At 39.0% G+C, this 19,025-nt stretch overlaps 1 protein-coding gene across 2 annotated transcripts; it reads right to left on the reverse strand.

Moving 5' to 3' along the window:
- Positions 1-892: 892 nt before the first annotated feature.
- ap3s1 (adaptor related protein complex 3 subunit sigma 1) lies at positions 893-18,400 on the reverse strand. 2 transcript variants are annotated; one of them, XM_058390252.1, is made up of 7 exons: positions 18,177-18,400; positions 11,818-11,909; positions 11,570-11,681; positions 11,414-11,485; positions 10,656-10,763; positions 5,785-5,826; positions 1,414-1,529 (listed from the first exon to the last, which is right to left on the reverse strand). In XM_058390252.1, exons 1-6 carry the CDS (start codon positions 18,243-18,245, stop codon positions 5,791-5,793), a joined length of 489 nt encoding a protein of 162 aa, XP_058246235.1. In that variant the 5' UTR covers positions 18,246-18,400; the 3' UTR covers positions 1,414-1,529; positions 5,785-5,790. The 2 variants fall into 2 exon arrangements, with proteins under 2 accessions (XP_058246234.1, XP_058246235.1); XM_058390251.1 differs by lacking the exon at positions 5,785-5,826 and having other exon boundaries at positions 893-1,529; positions 18,177-18,397.
- Between the last annotated feature and the right edge of the window lie 625 nt (positions 18,401-19,025).

Consider the following 19,025-nt stretch of genomic DNA (forward strand, 5'->3'; position numbering starts at 1 on the left):
GTTGAGTTCCTTGAGATCTGGCTTTTTGGCCGCAATTCTTCCCTGAAGACCACTTCTTGACAGACTTCCCTGTACAGTAGATAGGTGTACCTGGGTCCCTCTGGTTTCCACCAGTCCTTTGCTGCTGGAACTGCTGGACTTTCATGATGTGTCAAGTTTCCTTGGCCGGCCACTTCGTTGACGGTCCTCAACATTGCTTGTTTCTTTGTGCTTCTTTAAAATAGCTCGAACAGCACAAGCTTCAAAATCTTTGCCTGGGAGAGACCTTGCTGATGCAGTAGAACTATCTTGTGTCTTGTTGCTGTGCTCAGTCTTGCCATGGTGTATGACCTGCGACATGGCTTCCACATCATCACCTTAGTAGCAGAGTTTGGCTCACCTAGATTTCAGCTCCTACACAACTGTCCCTGTTTCAGTTAATGACTGGGTTTCAACCTACATATGAAACTGATCAACATTAGCACCTGGTCGGTATAGTTGGTTAATCATACATTTGACTCTGATCCTACAAAATCCCTGACCTTGTGCAAGTGTAAGAACTGATTCTGGTTTAAAGCCAAAAGGCAAAAGGTAGTGACACCAAACACTGATTTGATTTACAATAATGTAAATGTAATGTAAATGTTTCTTCTGTTTGCTATCTTTATTTTATATCAATTTACAAAATGCAAACAAATTATAAATATATATATTTATTTAGAAGAATGCATTCCTACTTTATGCCTAAAACCTTTGTACAGTACACACGCAGTATATACACTTTGTATATACACACGCAGTATCTAAGTAAATGTAATAGTATTTTGTTGCATCTAGTGTGTGTGTGCATAAGCGTTTTCTATTATGACCTGCTTGGTATTACACTACAGTGTACCATTAAAAATACCAGAAATTAAAATGATGCATTTTTTATTTTGTTGTGGAAAAAAAAAAAGAAGAAACACTCACATGCACTAATTAAGATAAAATCACTGCTTGAGTAAGAAAAGATAAATTATATATAAAATACTCTGATTACATACAGTATAATACCAGTAATACAATTAAAGCATATACAGCATCACTTGGATGTTTACATAACTGAGTAGATTTTTAGGTCTGCTGTACAAAGCATTATAAAGACACAATCTTCAAATACTGGAGCAGCCAAAATGTTGGAGCACACCTTCAGAAAGGCCTCTGGAATGTAATAAATAAATACTTCATTTCCAAAAAAAAAAAAAAAATAGACAGATAGAGAGAGAGAGAGAGAGAGAGAGAGAGAGAGAGAGACACATAAATGGCATTCCAAGACCAGAAGCAACACGACAGGAAATCACATAGTACCTTCTTAACAAGATATTCACTTTGTGTTTGGTAAACATTTAGCAAATACGTCTGCCCATCCTTGTCCACTGCTGCTATTTAAAAGATGGCAAGTTTGGCACTTTTATGCTGATGTCTCCGATGTTGATGTTCTTGGGCATTTCTGGCAGGTTCATGTTCTTTACTGCTGAAACAGCACGTGCAGGAGCCCCTGCAATGCCAGCCTGTGAACACACACGCACCAACACACACACACAGTAACAGTAGTGTTTGAACCATGGCATGAAAATAACAATCACAGACAGTAAGAACAGACAACACAGACACTCGAATCACGTTTCACAGATACAGTCGACATCACACGAAATGCAAAGCACATTACAGATGGGTGCAAACTGGCATTCTTGTTCTCACAGCTCAATATGCACATGCATGTCTCAGGTCAATTTCCAGTGTAACTAAGAGTAGGGCAGAGTAAGCCGTAACTATGGAAACTGAACGTATTTATCAACAGATCAAGGAGTGTTCATCAATTAAAAGCATGGCCTTTAGTGAGAATTTTCCAAAACTAAACTAAAAGTCTTTACGAAATGGGCAAGAGAGAAAAATGTAAAAGCAGAGAAAGGAAATCTGAAAAGGAAAAAAAAAAATCATGTCAAAATTCCACATTCCTTGCTCTAAACTGCATCTTAATACAGTCAAGTATGCCAAGCTGGCAAATTGTCAAGCACTGCAGAAATAAAGCATTTCCTCACGATTATGCCCTTATAATAACCACCTTCTGGATATTTAGTTCACTAATCACACCAAACTGACTCCTGCCATTTTAAGCTCCTGCTTCACTGACTGCCAGCTGTGATCAACACTTCTGTAATACTTACAACTCAACAGTTCAATGATCACTAATATCAGTATTTGTAGATCACTAAGCATTCATTTAGATTTTACATGCACTATAATTCCTAATAATTAATTGATCATTGATCCTATGCTGACAAGAGGATTAGCTTCTTTTTATAGCTTAAACAGAATACAAAACATTAATATAAAGAAACATTAATGATTTACAGACCTATCAGAGATGTAGCTTTTTTTTCTATGATTTAGGTTCATTTTTTAACAACATATATTGAAAAAGTCTTTTTTTGCTTTTTGTTCTGCCTTTTTTCCTTTTCTCCTGCCTAGAATAATAATCAAAAACCATTCAAGTTTAGTTTTTTTATGTATTATTATTTTTCTGTTACACGAAAACAGAATGGCCAAAAAGTGCATGGACCATAAACCATTCTTCAATGCAATAACAGTTAGCCATCAGTTTCTACAACATATATTACTTAGAAACTATTCAAAGGAATGCTAAGGTCTAAAAGCTTTTATTCAAAAGCTCCATTTATTCCTCTGCATACTCTCAAACTACAAGTGAAAACTAAGAGGACGTTGCACTCCTGAATTATTCACACTCTTGCAATGACAGCCAGAGCAGCAGTGAGGAATTCCACGCTCAGTCTTCACTACAGTTAACCATTTCAGTGGCTTTACTACTATAAGTGTATTCTAAAAGAACCTTTTGTTTAGTGTGATTTATAACATATACCCCATGAGTCAGTAAAGAGGTGAAACATTTGAATGGTTGTCTTAAGACTGGGTTATAAACTACTGTCAAAACCATACAAACAGATGCACAGACAGAACTCAAACTCTCATTAAAGATTTCTAACAGACATACAGACACAAATGTCCGGTAAAAACTGACTGACTACAAGAGGTCTGAATTAATCATGCACTTTTCTTTAAGCTTATAGGAGTTTAGTGCACTGAAAAAGGATGTAACTATAGCTTAAATTTAGCTAGTGATGGGCAATACCACATGTATTACTGCCAAGATTCATTTAAATGAGACATTTATTTGAATATACAATGAGGTTTTGAAATTTCTGTGGTTTACCACACAGAACTATTGGAAGTATTGGACATACTGTACAGGCAACCATATCAAATACGTACAGCAATCCATATCCATACATTATGATTTCATATACATCATGCATTATAATAAGTAAATACAAATAAATGTATAATATCAGTAATAGACCATGTAGAGACCACATAATCTCCACTTTAAATAGAGAAATATGGAAGAAAAAAGAAAACAACGCTGGGAAAATTTTTATTAAAAAATCTATAGTCTATAGAGACCTCCAGAAGAGAAATGCAGGTCACAACATGTCGATTATTCAAGATGGGGACATCTTAATCTATACAAGATGCAGAAGGGGTCACTAGTTATGCATGGAACCATGTTTCTATGCATTCTGGGTAACCACCAGTCATTTCCTTCTGCACATGCACACACATGCCAAACTCTTCAACATCACAATGTATGACGCATTGTGCAGCACTGTCAATAAATTCCTCTGTCACATTGGCGTCTTCTTCAGTGCTGGTCCCCAAATGACAAGAAACCATGGGGGTTATTCAGGGAAAACCATCCAGAATAACTAGTGTTCTTTTTCTTCCTTCCAAGCACCAGAGGCCTGTGTAATGTATGCCACAATATTATAAGGAACACGACACATCAACCTATCTGCTTGACAACCCCTCCCACACAGCCTCATTTTCATTAGAAAAGCCTCCAGCAAGTTTGTGTCTTTTCAGCAAGCTAGAGTCTGTGCTGCTCTCTCTGAGACAAGGGAACCTCTCTTTGTGGCATATGGGGTGCTGGCATAAGGAGCCTTTTTCTTGAGTTCACCACGAGGCCAAGCACCATGCTGTGAGGGAGTAAAATGGTCAGTCCTGACTGAACTAGTCCTTGATGGAGGCATATAAGGAGAGGCCTTGTAGGAATGTAGGACTTTGAATTGGAATGCCTATCACTGTAATACAAAAGGATTAACATCTTTGTCCTGTAGAAATACAGACATGAAAACAGGCAGCACAAATCCAACCAATGTGAACCAAGGTCCTATTCTTAACCAGCCTGGACAATGTTTGACTTTACTGAAATCAGTTAGGTCCTCTCAAAATTTACATTTGGACCGAAAGACTTCATTTCCACTGAACAATGACGCACGTTGCACAGAACCATTGTTTTGGACTGTGGGGCCTGCCTATTCATTCCTGCATCTGTCCAAAACAGAACAAATGTTTTGGGTCACAGCAAAAATTTTGCTGGAATCTAATAATCAACAAAGTGCTGATTTAGTCAACGTGTTTTCAGGTGTAATACATCCTGTCATCGCTGTGCTCTATGGGACATGTTGGTGTTGTTGGGGGGCCGGGGCCCAGTGAGGGGAGGCTCAAGCCAGGAAAAACATTTCTGGGTTGTTGTGGCCTAAATGCATGTTGCCACATGGACGGTTTTGCCATGCTGGTTTTGTAATGCTGAAACCTATGGTCTTGAAGCTGAGGATAATTGTAGCAGTAAACAGATCACTCCATAGGGTGAACATGATCAGACATACAAAGCATGAAGAAAAAAGGAAACAATGCTATGTGGCCAGCATGTATGCCAGCATTGTTTTTTGCAACATCGCGACTTGGTGGAGAACCTCAACATGCATGCACACATGCAAAAGAAGAGTTTTTGCTTCTGATTCAAATTACAGGACAGGTCTTCATTTATTAACACTGGGCTTGTTTTAGCATATAGATGATTCTGTTGTGCTTGCAAAGCAATATGCCTGATCTGATTAAAGTTAAAAATGTTCACATTCAAAAACTGCCCATCACTAGACTGGGTTAATATGAGATTAGAGTGCAATTACCCCAAATATATGTTCTATTGTTCTACTGCTGTCAAGATTTGGAATAATACACGATAATGAAAATTACATGAAAATGAAAGCGTTTGAGTCAGTCAGTCATTACCAGTTAACAATGTGCATCAAGAAGCTTGTGAATGTCCTTCATCTGGGAAGGAATACAGTAAGAAACTGTATAAAGTACTTACCAACTACATAAAGATTTAACAAAATATGGACGGTGTCCAAAATATTTTTGTATGTGATCCATATTATGTCACGGTAATATCTACTCTTAGATCTGAGGTAAACACAATATTAGCAAGTTCCACATAAAAGTAAAAACAAATCTGCTGCATTCTACCATGTAATCCTGAGAACGAACTTTCTTTTAAAATGAAAGCCAAGCAACAACTGTTTAAGTCTTTAGGCACCATTAAAACTGCAGATTTTCTGCGACTGAACACAAAAATCACCGGTCATAGCAAGTGTTCAAGTCCACAGAAGTGTAATTCGTTGAATTGAAACACAACCAAACAGTCAACATTTAGAACTGCTTGAGCTTTTAGCTTAGTTGTTGTAGATGTCCTTTGACGGAGAATCAGACGGTTTACACGTTTCAAAACAAAAACTCCAAGTCTAAACAAAGGTACATTATGTACCTCTGAGAAGTCTAATATTCGTCCTCAGGATGTGTAAAATTATGTAAAATTACTTGGTTGGGAATTCAGAGCAGTACCTGGGTCTACCTGTCTTGCCTGGGGGACTGAAAGATAAACGTCTGCAAGAAGAGAATGGAAAGAACTAGAGAAAGTCAGGAAAGAGGAATGAGGAATGGTAGTTAAAGCAGATAAGTAATCACAGTTTGTAGAGCTGAAAGAAAGAGTAGAACCCATCTTAGACCGCAGACTATAAAAGTGAACCAAAAGACTATTTAATCCGTTATCAGGCATGTGCCAATAATACTGTGATATTTAAAATAGGGTATTATGGAATATAGGTATTATGGACATTAGAAAATACCGTCACTGTCCCTTGGTTTTATTCAAGAGGCATAAGTATATTAACAGTGTTTGCCCCATCCTCATGACCTACTCCACCCTACGAGAACTCTGAAGTAACAATCATTCAGAATGCACTTTAACATTATTTGTTTTCTCCTGTTATTTATTTATCACCTGTGCAAACAAGTACTACAATTACTAATGAGAAGAAAGAAAGACAAGCTTCCTCCATCCTGCCACTAGTTTAATTAGTTCCATTTGACTTAATCTGACTTTACAAATGCAAATAAAGTACAAATGGAGAGCTGCAGGAGGAAGCACTAAAGACATGGAACATACCAGAATGCTTACTCGCCACAGCACTACCTCTAGCTGCTTCATTTCCTTTCATTTACATTACTATATGAATTTATAGGCAATACCTTAAATTCAGTGGTTCCTATTTAGTAACAACAGTACAAAAGTGTGTCCATCTGTTATTCCCTTATTAAATAATCAATCAGAAATGCCCTTTTTAAGATATATTTTTTGTTAACACTATATGGCCAAAGGTTTGAGGACAACTGACGATGTGTTTGTTGAACATCCCATTCCAGATTAAGTCTCCCCTTTGCCGTTATCATAATCTCCACTCTTCTGGGAAGGCTTTGGCAGTGGCACTATGGGGATTTACTCATTCAGCAAAAAGGGCATTAGTGAAGTCAGGCACTGAACAGTCAGCACTTCGGTTCATCACTGGTGTTCAGTGAATTGAAGTCAGAGGTAATTCGCCTCAACTTTGATATAAACCATGGTACATGGTAGAGGCACACTGTCATGCTAGAACCGGTTTATGCATCTGAAGTACCAGAATATAAAGACACTATAAACAATTGTGTACTTCCATCTTTGTGGAAACACATTGTATCTCACAAAAGTGAGTACACCCCTCACATTTTTGTAAATATTTTATTATATCTTTTCATGTGACATCCCTGAAGAAATGACACTCTGCTACAATGTAAAGTAGTGAGTGTACAGCCTGAATAGCAGTGTAAATTTGCTGTTCCCTCAAAATAACTCAACACACAGCCATTAATATCTAAACCCTCTTTGGCGTGGAGTTCACCAGAGCTTCACAGGTTGCCACTGGAGTCCTCTTCCACTCCTCCATGATGACACACAGAGATGGTGGATGTTAGAGACCTTGCGCTCCCCCACCTTAGGGTTTAGGTCTGGAGACATTCTTGGCCAGTCCATCACCTTTACCCTCAGCTTCTTTAGTAAGGCAGTGGTCATCTTGGAGGTGTGTTTGGGGTCGTTATCATGTTGGAATACTGCCCTGTGGCCCAGTCTCCGAAGGGAAGGGATCATGCTCTGCTTCAGTATGTCACAGTACATGTTGGCATTCATGGTTCCCTCAATGAACTGTAGCTCCCCAGTGCCGGCAGCACTCATGCAGGCCCAGACCATGACACTCCCACCACCATGCTTGACTGTAGGCAAGACACACTTGTCTTTGTACTCCTCACCTGGTTGCCGGCACACATGCTTGACACCATCTGAACCAAATAAGTTTATCCTGGTCTTATTGGACCACAGGACATGGTTCTGGCCATGTCCTTAGTCTGCTTGTCTTCAGCAAACTGTATGCGGGCTTATCTTCTTATAGCCTAGGCCATCTTTATGTAGAGCAACAATTCTTTTCTTTTTTTTCAGATCCTCAGAGTGTTCTTTGCCATGAGGTGCCATGTTGAACTTCACATGTCACATGACACCGGGGAGGGTAAATGGCTAATTGGGCCCAATTTGGACATTTCCACTTAGGGGTGTACTGACTTTGAAAAGATATAAAATATTTACAAAAATGTGAGGGGTGTACTCACTTTGAGATATTGTACAGTCGGGAAAATAAGTATTTGATCCCTTGTGATTTTGTAGGTTTGCCCACTCACAAAGAAATTAAGGGTCTATAATTTTTATGGTAGGTTTACTGTTACAGATAGAGACAAAAAAAATCTAGATAAAAAGCACATGACACAAATGTTATAAATTGAGCTGCATTTCACGGAGTAAAATAAGTATTTGATCCCCAAGCAAAACATGACTTAGTACTTGGTGGAGAAACCCTAGCTGGCAAACACAGAGGCAAGACACTTCTTGTAGTTGGCTACCAGGTTTGCACACATCTCAGGAGAGATTTTGGTCCACTGTTCTTTACAAATCTTTGCTAAATCCTTAAGGTTTCTTGGCTGTCGCTTGGCAATTTGAAGTTTCAGTTCCCTCTATAAATTTTGTGTAGGATTAAGGTTTGGTGACTGGCTAGGCCACTCCATGACCCTAATGTGCGGTTGTGGTTGATATTCAGTCTCTATCCGTTATAAAAAAAAAACCTACCATAACAATTATATACCCTTAATTTCTTTGTAAGTGGGCAAACCTACAAAAGCAGCAAGGGATCAAATATTATTTTCCCCACTGTATAGCTGTGATGGTTATATGTCCATAAACATTTGACCAGAAGTTTGGTTTGTCTCAAATGGCAGCTATGGGCATTTCACTTTTGAAGTCCCCTGGGTGGGTAGATGTGGCTACTACTTCACAATAAGACAAGCAAAGGTAAATGGATTTTTTTTCCTCAGCACTATTTTTGAAAGAAATTGTGCTAAAATGTTACGTAATTATTGTTATATCAAAAAAGTATGTCAGCACATGCCTTTACATACTTAAATCATCCAAAAATCTTTTCAAATACTCAGGCCTGCTTAATTTTTGCCACAAAATTTAGACATGGAATTTGAAAAGTTAATATCTAGTTTTTGTTGATATTTTTGACTTATTATAACGAATACATTTAGCAAATCTATATGACTACAAATTTGTCAATGGTAAATTGAGTTTATTGTAACATATTTCAGTGCTAGCGGTCTAGGGTAGGTTGCCAAAAGAGAGAACAAGCAAGATTTGATGTTTATGACACAAGGGTACTGAGAATGATTCAGACATTTACTCACTTATTCACTCATTCAAAGAGTTAAAAAAATAATACAAAAAAAAACAAACAAACAAACAAAAAAAAACACTGGTTAATCAAATACATATTAGCACCCATGCAATTACTAAACTGAAATCCAGTTCATTCATTTGTTAGACATTTATTGTGTTATCTATTTGAACCCACTTTGAAAAGGTCTAGTTTTGAAGCACAAACTCAGGACCTCTCTAACACAGTGCATGAACATTCACATACATAACGTGATCATTATCTGTTCTTGGGTGTTACCTCAGCTACATCATTAATCTGCTAGCTTTGATTTCTATATCTGTGTACGTGAATGAGTCCAAAATGGCCAAAATTGCCTCTGGTAACAGTGACCTGTTCCTGAATACTGTATAAACCATCCTGAACTAGATTCACATATGAATTACGGATAAACTATTAAATATTGTATCTGCTTTGAAGTAAATTTCTGGGCGCTTCATGACCAGTGCAGTTAACAGTCTGCACCAGCTACACTACAAATGGAAGCTAGAAGCACCGAAGCCTCTATCAGTTTATGTGTCAGTGGCCAGTAGCAAGGATTAGCTGATCATAGCATGAGTGATGCATTTGTGTAATGCATGGCGGGTACTGTAAAGCCAGAGTAACAACAATGATAGAATTTTCCTGTGTGAGAATTGGACAAGACTAAATTGGGGAGGAGTCAGGGAAGAAAAAAAAAAGAAGAAGAAAAGAAAAGGTCAACCCAATCGCCATTCTGGTGCACGAGGTAAAAACAAAGCTCTGGATCTGCACAAAGTTTTATGCATTGCTGACATAACTCGTTGATTGGATAATAAAATAAACATGCAAATATGTATAGCAGGTGTTCCTATTAAAGTGTCCAATGAGTCTACATACAAATACACTGGATGAGTGCCAAAATCTATTTTGCCTATTTTCGGATTACTGATTTTCCTTTAGATGTTGGGGTGCAATTAAACATTCCAATAAAATCTACCACGAAAAAAAAACGTGTCCGATTTTTGTAGCTAATCCACCAATTAACCAAAATCCTGATGTAAGGAATATGTTATATGAAAGAAAGTGTGCCAATTATCCTGTAAACCAAAAGATAATAAAATCAGGCTGCATTTATATGCATGATGTTGAAATAAAACAAAGGCTAGATATTACCTGCCTGAGAAACTTTGATGAAGGCTGAATCATTCTAGCAACCAAACAATGTCTTTGACTCACCATCAAATCTTGTCATCTTTACTGATATCACCCCCTCAAACTTCTAAAAATTCCCTCTGTGGAAACCAAAAATCTAATTGACATGAATGTTTGGGTCATTTTGGAGCGGTGTTCCATCTAGCTGAAACACTCGGTGTGAGAAGCAGAAGAAATCATGTGGGTGTCTGTGTGAAGTCAGAATTTGATTCCCAACATGGACACTGTGTACTACTCTGTTTTAGAGCAGGGACTGCAATTTGCAGGTTGAGCTTTTAGTGTGGAGCACAGCATAGCAGGCCAGAGAGCCACAGACAGGCATCACAAAAAGGGCATTCTGGGACATGCAGTCCACATACAGTCATGCCTGCACATTCCTAGAGTAGAGATGCATAGCTGCATGATTCTTACCTCAGACTTCTCTAGTTTGTTTTGCGAATCCACTTGTGTTATGATCTCGTTCATGTTGGTCTCTAGGACCATGCCGCCCATCACCATCTCAGACAGGATGTTGTGTACCTGGGAAATATTAAGCCAAATAATGAACATTTGTTCCTTGTGTAGCTACAATTGGATAATTTAGAAAAACAAAAACTATATGGCCAAAAGTTTAGAGATACCTGACCATCAAACCTATTTGCAGGTTTTCCCCATACTGTTGCCTCAAATTTTGACGCACTGTCTACATCAGGGGTGCAGGCTTTCACTTCAACCGAGAAGAAGCCACACCTGAGTCTACTGAAAGCCAAGATCAGTTAATTAAACAGGTGGAATCAGGTGTAGCTTCTGCTTGGTTGGAATGAAAACCTGCACCCACAGCCCTTTGTGGATAAGATTGGACATCCCTGGTCAACACTGATAATGTCTTTGTATGCAATATCCTTTCACTGTAGCTAAGAGGCTCTGACCTGTCCCAGCATGATGATGCTCCTGTGGACAAAGCGAGCTCTATGAAGACATGGTTTACCAAGGTTCGTATGGAAGAACTCGAATGAACTGCACAGAACCATGACCACAACCAAACTGAACACCTTTGGGATAAAAGCAAACTGACTGAACCCCGGGCCTCCTCACCCAACTCACCCATCAGTGCCTGACCTTAATGGGCAGGTGTTCAAATACTTTTGGCCATAACGTATACATGCTTGATCATCATCATTATACATTACCTTGTCTACATGGAAAATGAGGTCAAGCTCACAGACATTCTCGAAACATTTGTCCAGTGTTTCCACAAACACCTGTGAGGAGACAGACGACGCAATTTACTTCACAACTGAACCACAGCATAAGCACAATGAAATAAACTGCTGATAATAAAGTACCTGGATTAAGTCTAGAATGCCGAGTTCGCTCTCTGAGGAGTCTACACAGAAGACAAAGTACAGCGTCGCATAGTGTCTGTAGATCAGCTTGTTGTCTGATCCACCTATCAACCTGGGTGTATAAAACAGTCATATGAGTATCTGAGAATGAAATGCCATATCATGAGAATGATATTTTCTAAAGTATATACACACACACACATTATATATATATATATATATATTTAAAAACCATTCATCATTCTTACATTCCACCCTCAAGAAAATTGCAGACGTTCTCATCCCGCTTTGATACTAGGTGAAATGTTTCCCTGATGATCTGCTGCTCCGTGTCTTCACTCTGGGTGAGAAAATACAAATAATTGAGTTACGCTGGTATAACTTTAATATTTTTCATATTGAAACAGCAGAAATGCTCGATTGCTTTCACTCTATGTGAATACAGGTCTGCACAAGAAATTGGATTAAAATCTTGAATTTCTCTCTTAATGCAAGCTGATTGAGTAACAGCATCGATTCTGCAGCAAAAAAAAACAAAAAAAAAAAAACAACCCAGAGTAACACTGTTCCTACTAAAGACTTTACACACACATGCACCTGAAATGTAAAATCTACAGAAATAAAAAGGGAGAAACTTCAGAAGGTTGTGTAAAACAAGCCACAATGTCCATATGCAGTCAAAAATTTCATATATAATATTACATACAGAAACAATCGTAAAAAACCCTAGTGGGACTGACTAAACAAACAGAGTCTTGGGATCTCATTCAGTCCACAGCGCATTTATTGGAGTTTTGGTAGAGACAAGTCAGATTTCACCCTTTCCCTGCCTTTGTTTCATATTTTACTCTTTTTCTATACTTCTGCTCATAAATAAAGAATGAACTCTACAAAAATCCAGTGAAATCACATCACCACATTTTCTATGCTCTGCATTTAAGTCAGATGCCACGCTTATGCAGCAGCATAACAAAATATTATACAATATATGATACTCACATTAGGAAACAAAATAAACACCAATAGACCAGTAAAGCACTGTCTTGTAATTACAGCTGACAGATCACCATGAACAAAAAGGACTTAGATGAAGATGAATGAGGAGAGCTCCCGAGCAACAGAGAATCAGCAGCATGAGCTCTTCTTGGGCTCTTCTTGTTTCATGTATGCACCCTGTTCATGACCAGCTAAAACAATTAGCTCACCACCTTCTATGGTGGCATGTGGAGCAGATTTCCTTGTCATGCTGCTCTATTCGATTAGACAGTCCTGCACAGGAACACGCTACAACCTGAGTGACATTTATGAACAGGTGAGTGATCAGTAAATTGCAGTGCTAGCTCGGCGTAGGTGAGAGGGGTTGTAGCTGAGGTTTCTGCTAGGTCTAGAAGGAGACTTATTCCATTAAGTGTTAAATATTAAACAGTTAATCTCATGTTACATGTAGAGGAGCCTATGGGGCACTTCATGAGCAGTCATTAGGGCACTTCATACGGGTTCCTCATGCACTGTATTACATATCCTCCACTGTAAAGGCAACCAAGAGGCCACATCTTCACACACACACACACACACATTATATATATATATATATATCTTTGAGGTATGGCTAGGAGGTATGGTTCTACCCCACCATGAATACTTCAGTACATTGATGTGACGCTTATATTACACACCTGGTGCTCCTCCAGGGTAAATGAACAAATGAGGTCAGTGAGCTGCTCGCAGCTGAACACAAACTTTCCATGACCAACTATTTACCCAGCCCATAATCGGCAGGTTTGCTTTTAACACAGCACACACCGCACACAATAAATGGAAGTAATTTTTGCTCGGGATTTAGATTATTGCTGCACACATGCTCCGTAATTCAAAATGGAGGCATGCTGTCCTTTACTAGGAAAAGGTAGCTCTCATCGTCTGCTACTATAATTTCATTAAATATACAATATCAAATACACATAATATTTACAAAAGAATTCTAGGTGAGAAATATGAAAGTTTAATTGATTGATATCACTTCTAGACAGGGCAAACTGTCAGCACAAGCCAACCAGAGATGAGCAGAGGTAATCTGATCTGTCCATGGCTTCGACTCATACAACAGAAGCACAAGTGGCCTTTTGTGCTTTTATTCAGCCAGCTGGTGGAGGAGTTTATATCAGAGTGTACACTTACTGCAAAATATTTGTTTTTAATGGTGAAATACCGTCTGTAGTCTGTTAATCAGATAAGAAGGTTGAAATGCTGGAAATGTAAATGCAAAGAATTTGATGTTGTGATTAATTACAAAGGAGGAAGACAGATGTTGAGGTAAAGGATAGCAGCATTAATGCAGTGTCACAAAGACCACCTGCTCCAATGTACTACAGTAATAGCCAGTATCCATTTAAAAAGGCAAACACATACACATATACACACAGAGAGAAAAGTAGGATTAGGTACATGGGATTATTAGAAGAAACATTTCCCTTGACAGGGTTTTTTTCAAAGCCTTTAAATTATTGAAAAATAAAAACATGTCAAAGATTTGACATCTACTCCAAGACAGTGACATTTCCATGAGACATTTTAAGAGAAGTCACACAAGTTTAAGGTCAGAGTAGACAGTTTTATCTATGCAGCATGGAAGATAAAACTTAAATGCTGTTGCCTAGAACATAACATCTCGTGCAAGCGAGAGAGAAAAAGAGAGAGAAAAATGCCACATGACTAGCATCTAATAATACTAACTCTGTGCTTATTATATCTTACTTAATTTATACATGTAGATGGCATTTTATATGCTTTTAAAATGAAATGAAATGCTGAGAACCTGTCAGTGTAAATCAAGACTCGAATACTGAAATCCCACCTTTGACAAATAGCTCAGTCAGTCAGAAGAAAAATCACCGTTTAATGATGCAGTACTACAAGCTGTGTAGCTTATATAACTGATCTAACTAATATACAATAACCAGGAGCAACGAGGGTCATTCATCACGTCGACATGTAACGCTCGAGTTCTCGCTGCAGTCATGCAAAGCGAACCCCTAGCTTCACTACACGCTCTGCTGCATTTTGACGTCTGCATTCACAGAAAGATACTACTTCATATCCTGGCGACTAACCGCAGCTTTTTTCATATGACTGAGTAAATTCGCTGCCGTCTGCTACAAAGATGACCTCGCTTAGTTCAATGACTGTGGAAACTAGTTCACAAAAACATTTGTATATTGCTGATGTATAGAGAACCAATTAGATTACAACTGAAAGATTAAGATCCTAAGGATTGTAGTGAGAAAACCAGTACAAAAATATATCAGATGCTCTGTATCCTGTGAGCAGAGTGACAGAGGCTTAGATCACATGCTTCAGGATATGTGTGGTGAGTGACCAGCTTTTTTCATGAGCGTGAATCAGAATGCATAAAAGAAAAACATCAAAATATCCAGCAGCACTAAACACAGAGTGGCAACAGCACCTTGTTTGTCCATATCCTCTGATCTCTTTTCTTCTAAAATTTCAGTCTGCAATACTTCGAAAACTATGTACTGGCTGCTTGTAAACCTTTTCAGATTAAAGTGGTGTTTTTCAGAGTTTTAATGACCTTCACTTCAACCGAAGAGGATGCAGTACTAGGGAAAAAAGGAATTCCTTCCTGAACTGCTCCCACCTTCACCAATTTCAGTGTGTGCTGAACACATCTACACTACATTGCCAAGTTTTGGGATGTCTGCCTTTACATGCACATGAATTTAATATGGAGTTGGCTCGGCCTTTACAGCTATAACAGCTTCAACTCTTCTAAGAAGGCTTTTTCATCAAGGTTTAGGAGTGTGTTTATGGGAATTTTTGACCATTCCTTTAGAAGCCCATTTGTGAGGTCAGACACTGATGTTGAACAAGAAGGTCTGGCTCACAGTCTCCACTCTAATTCATCCCAAAGGTGTTCTATCACGTTGAGGTCAGGACTCTGTGCAGGCCAGTCAAGTTCCTCCACACCAAACTCACTCATCCATGCTTTGTGCACTAGTGTGCAGTCATGTTGGAACAGAAAGGCACCATCCCCAAACTGTTCCCACAAAGTTTGGAGCATGAAATTGTCCAAAATGGCTTGGTGTGCTGAAGCATTAAGAGTTCCTTTCACTGGAAGGGGCCAAGCACAACCCCTGAATTCGATGATTTGGAAGGGTGTCCCAAAACTTTTGCCAATGCACTGTATATGAACCTGAAACATGCAAATCTGCCAGTCTGGGATCTGTGGGTCAAAAGAAAACAAGGTGGAAATGCATAATGAAAGATGCACTTCCATAAGGTGACGATGCATAATGCAAAATTATGTTTCATATGAATCTGTTTTTCGTGCATAAACATTAAAGTAGAAATATCCTGGTGTTTGGTTCACTTCCTTAATCTCAAATCACTAGACATCATCCTGTTGTGGCCAGATTTACACCCAATAAAAATCCATTTACAGTGGGTTAACATGCATTGTCCTGCACCCATGGCACTGCGTCCAGCAGCCAATTAAAATAGCTATGAGATGAAATAGTTGTGTGCACGTTACTCTTCTCCATGTGTAAACCCTCCCCAAAGCTCAAGGGATAACTGGCTGATTTTGCCACGGTGCATCATTTGAATCTGTCATTGTGACCTTGAAATTTCTGCTGTCCTGAAGCGACCGGAAAAATGATCAGGAAGTTTATTTGTTACTGAATGAAAAAGAAAGTTTAAGGTGGTTTTCAAACTGGGCACTTTTACTGAAGTCTGAATCTGGGTGTTATTGTTTCCCTGCAGCCACACAGAGTTTGTCTAGTTTCAGACTCAATTTATTCAGATTCACAAACAGATTCAATTAATTTGCATTATATGCATTTTTTAATATTATTTATTTATTTTATTTTAGTGCTGTTATACATGCAGTAAAGTGCCTCACCTCTTCTGTGTCTCATAGTACACGTATGTTGTGAAAACTGATGTTTCGTCATCGGCTAAAACAAACACACAGGTTTCTTTACTTCCTGAATAAGTGCAGACCAGAGTGTGAGTCACGTTCACATTCATGGGAATCGTACCACAGCTTCAGTGCAACCGAACTCAGAGTTCCTCCAACAGGAAGTCTCGGGTTCAGTACCACGGTGCGCTTCCTGTTCCACATGACAGCTTTCACATTACCAATTTCTGAAGCGAACCCTGCTCTGTTTTACACTAAACTGTCAGCGTGAAAGCGCCCATAAACTTTCACTGGTCATCACATCGCAAACAATTATTTATTGCTTATACAAATCTGTCCATCTGGGAATGTGATGCAGACAATCAAGCCCTTGATCACTTGGGCAGGTCCACACCTTGACAGTGACATGAAGCTGCAGAGATTTAGTGGAGGGCTGCAGAGCTTAGGTGAAGGTGTGTTTACAGCTGTGTTGAGAAGTACAGTGTTAGCACATTAGTGATGCAATTTTCACCCTTGAATCATGAGATCCAGTGGTGCACTGAGAGCAGAAAACAGATGTGATGACTCTCTCTTCCTATGGTGCATACTGCTGGATGTAACGCTACCTGTTACCATGTTCAGTCTCAAAAGTAACACAAATTTGGGTTATTAAAAAAAAATAACACTACTACATATACCCACACTTTTTTTCTCTCTCGAACTACTAAATGATTTCATTCTATCCGCAATGATGCGCATCAGCATTAGAGAATAAATGTAAGCTCAAAAGGACAACAGGAGCCAAGAAGAAGAAGAAGAAGAAGAAGAAAGCCTGGTTCTAGTCATTTGGTAAAACAGTTAAATCTATATGTGTAAACAGTTTTCTGCTTATTATAGATAAAGATGCACTTCACTAACACAGATTTTACACAGGCAAAGATAGACATCAAAGTACGTAATGTGTTCATTTATTTCTAGTTAATTACATTGAAATTAATGTTCATTATAGTGACATGGTGGGGTTTAGCCTGAGAAGTCTCATTGAATCACTGAATCACTGAATCACGAGTCAATCGCGAGGCCGAGTCACGTGGCAACCCGAGGTCCCCTGTCTGTCTCTCTCATGTGTAAGCGTATATACTGGTAGCATCACACATGACGAGAAATTCAAGATCACATTACACACTCGTAACATGATACTCTCTGTCCTAGCTTTTTCATTAGACTGATTCAGCCCTGATGTGCGTATTCTCAATTACAATGAACATCCATATGGCGATACATTCACTGCGCAAACATCACTTAACGGTCAGTTTGACGGCTGTGACCAACACTGACTTTTAGCTGATATAGCAATAACTAAACAAAAGGTGCAAACAGGTGTGATTACACTGTCCGAACAAATTAGTCAAACCAATTGCTAAGGCAAATCATTTGGTTTAAACGTACAGGCTCAGCCAGTGATTTGACTAGCCAGTTAGCTCCAGTCATTACTAACTGCACCAACACACAAGCACTTTGTAGTCTGTAAATAAACAAGCTACATGCTAACAGCAAAAATACACAAGACGAGCTGGTTCTCTGGGAGAAAAGAGTCCAGACTTCTCTCACAGCTCCCCCGGGTTCATTTACACAGGATGCTCAACTTAGCCCTGGAGTTTGCTAGCTAGCGTCAATGAAACTCGTACTTACGTAATGTTCATAGAATTTCGAAAGCCTGGGTTTCCCATGGTTGTTGAATATTAATATGGCTTTTATCATGTTACTGTTTATTTACTAATAAATTATACTGTCAATTCGACGTCCTCAGGAACGGTCCGCTCTGGTGTTAGGTTACCTGAGTGAAACTCTAGCACAGAGCCACTCCACTGTACAGCAGCACGGCGGAGGCGTACATGGACAGGAGTGCGCGGAGTTAAAGACCGCGGCGCATTTGCTTAATATCCTTCCGCAGCGCCTCAAAAATAAAAGTCGCTCTAACAACGGTGACGTATGCACAGGGCCATTTTACATCAAGTCAGATTTTTAATATTGTTTTCCCATTGACCTGCTGGGTAACTACATTCATTCATTCATATTCAATAAACATTTTATTCTGCACAGGGTGGCAGTCGATACGGATAAATAAACTGGGATGCTGTTCAAACACACAGAACACCTAGGGACAAACTGGAATCCACAGGAAACCCTGGGACATGGGGACAATGGGACAAAGTTTAGGGTGCCATGTTACACTATATTGGCTAAAGTTTTGGGACACCCCTCCAAATCACTGAATTCAGGTGTTGTTTTTCAGGGGTCAAGCTTGGCCACTTAGTTCCAGTGAAAGGAACTCTTAATGCTTCAGCATACCAAGACATTTTGGACAATTTCATGCTTCCAAATTTGTGGGAACAGTTTGGGGATGGCCCCTTCCTGTTCCAACATGACTGTACACCAGTGCACAAAGCAAGGTCCATAAAGACATGGATGAGTGAGTTTGGTGTTGAGGAAGGCCTCGCTGTCTCTGCTCTAATTCATCCCAAAGGTCTTCTATCAGGT

This window comes from Hemibagrus wyckioides, linkage group LG05 (assembly GCF_019097595.1).
Source record: "Hemibagrus wyckioides isolate EC202008001 linkage group LG05, SWU_Hwy_1.0, whole genome shotgun sequence".
Classification (NCBI taxonomy): Eukaryota; Metazoa; Chordata; class Actinopteri; order Siluriformes; family Bagridae; genus Hemibagrus; species Hemibagrus wyckioides.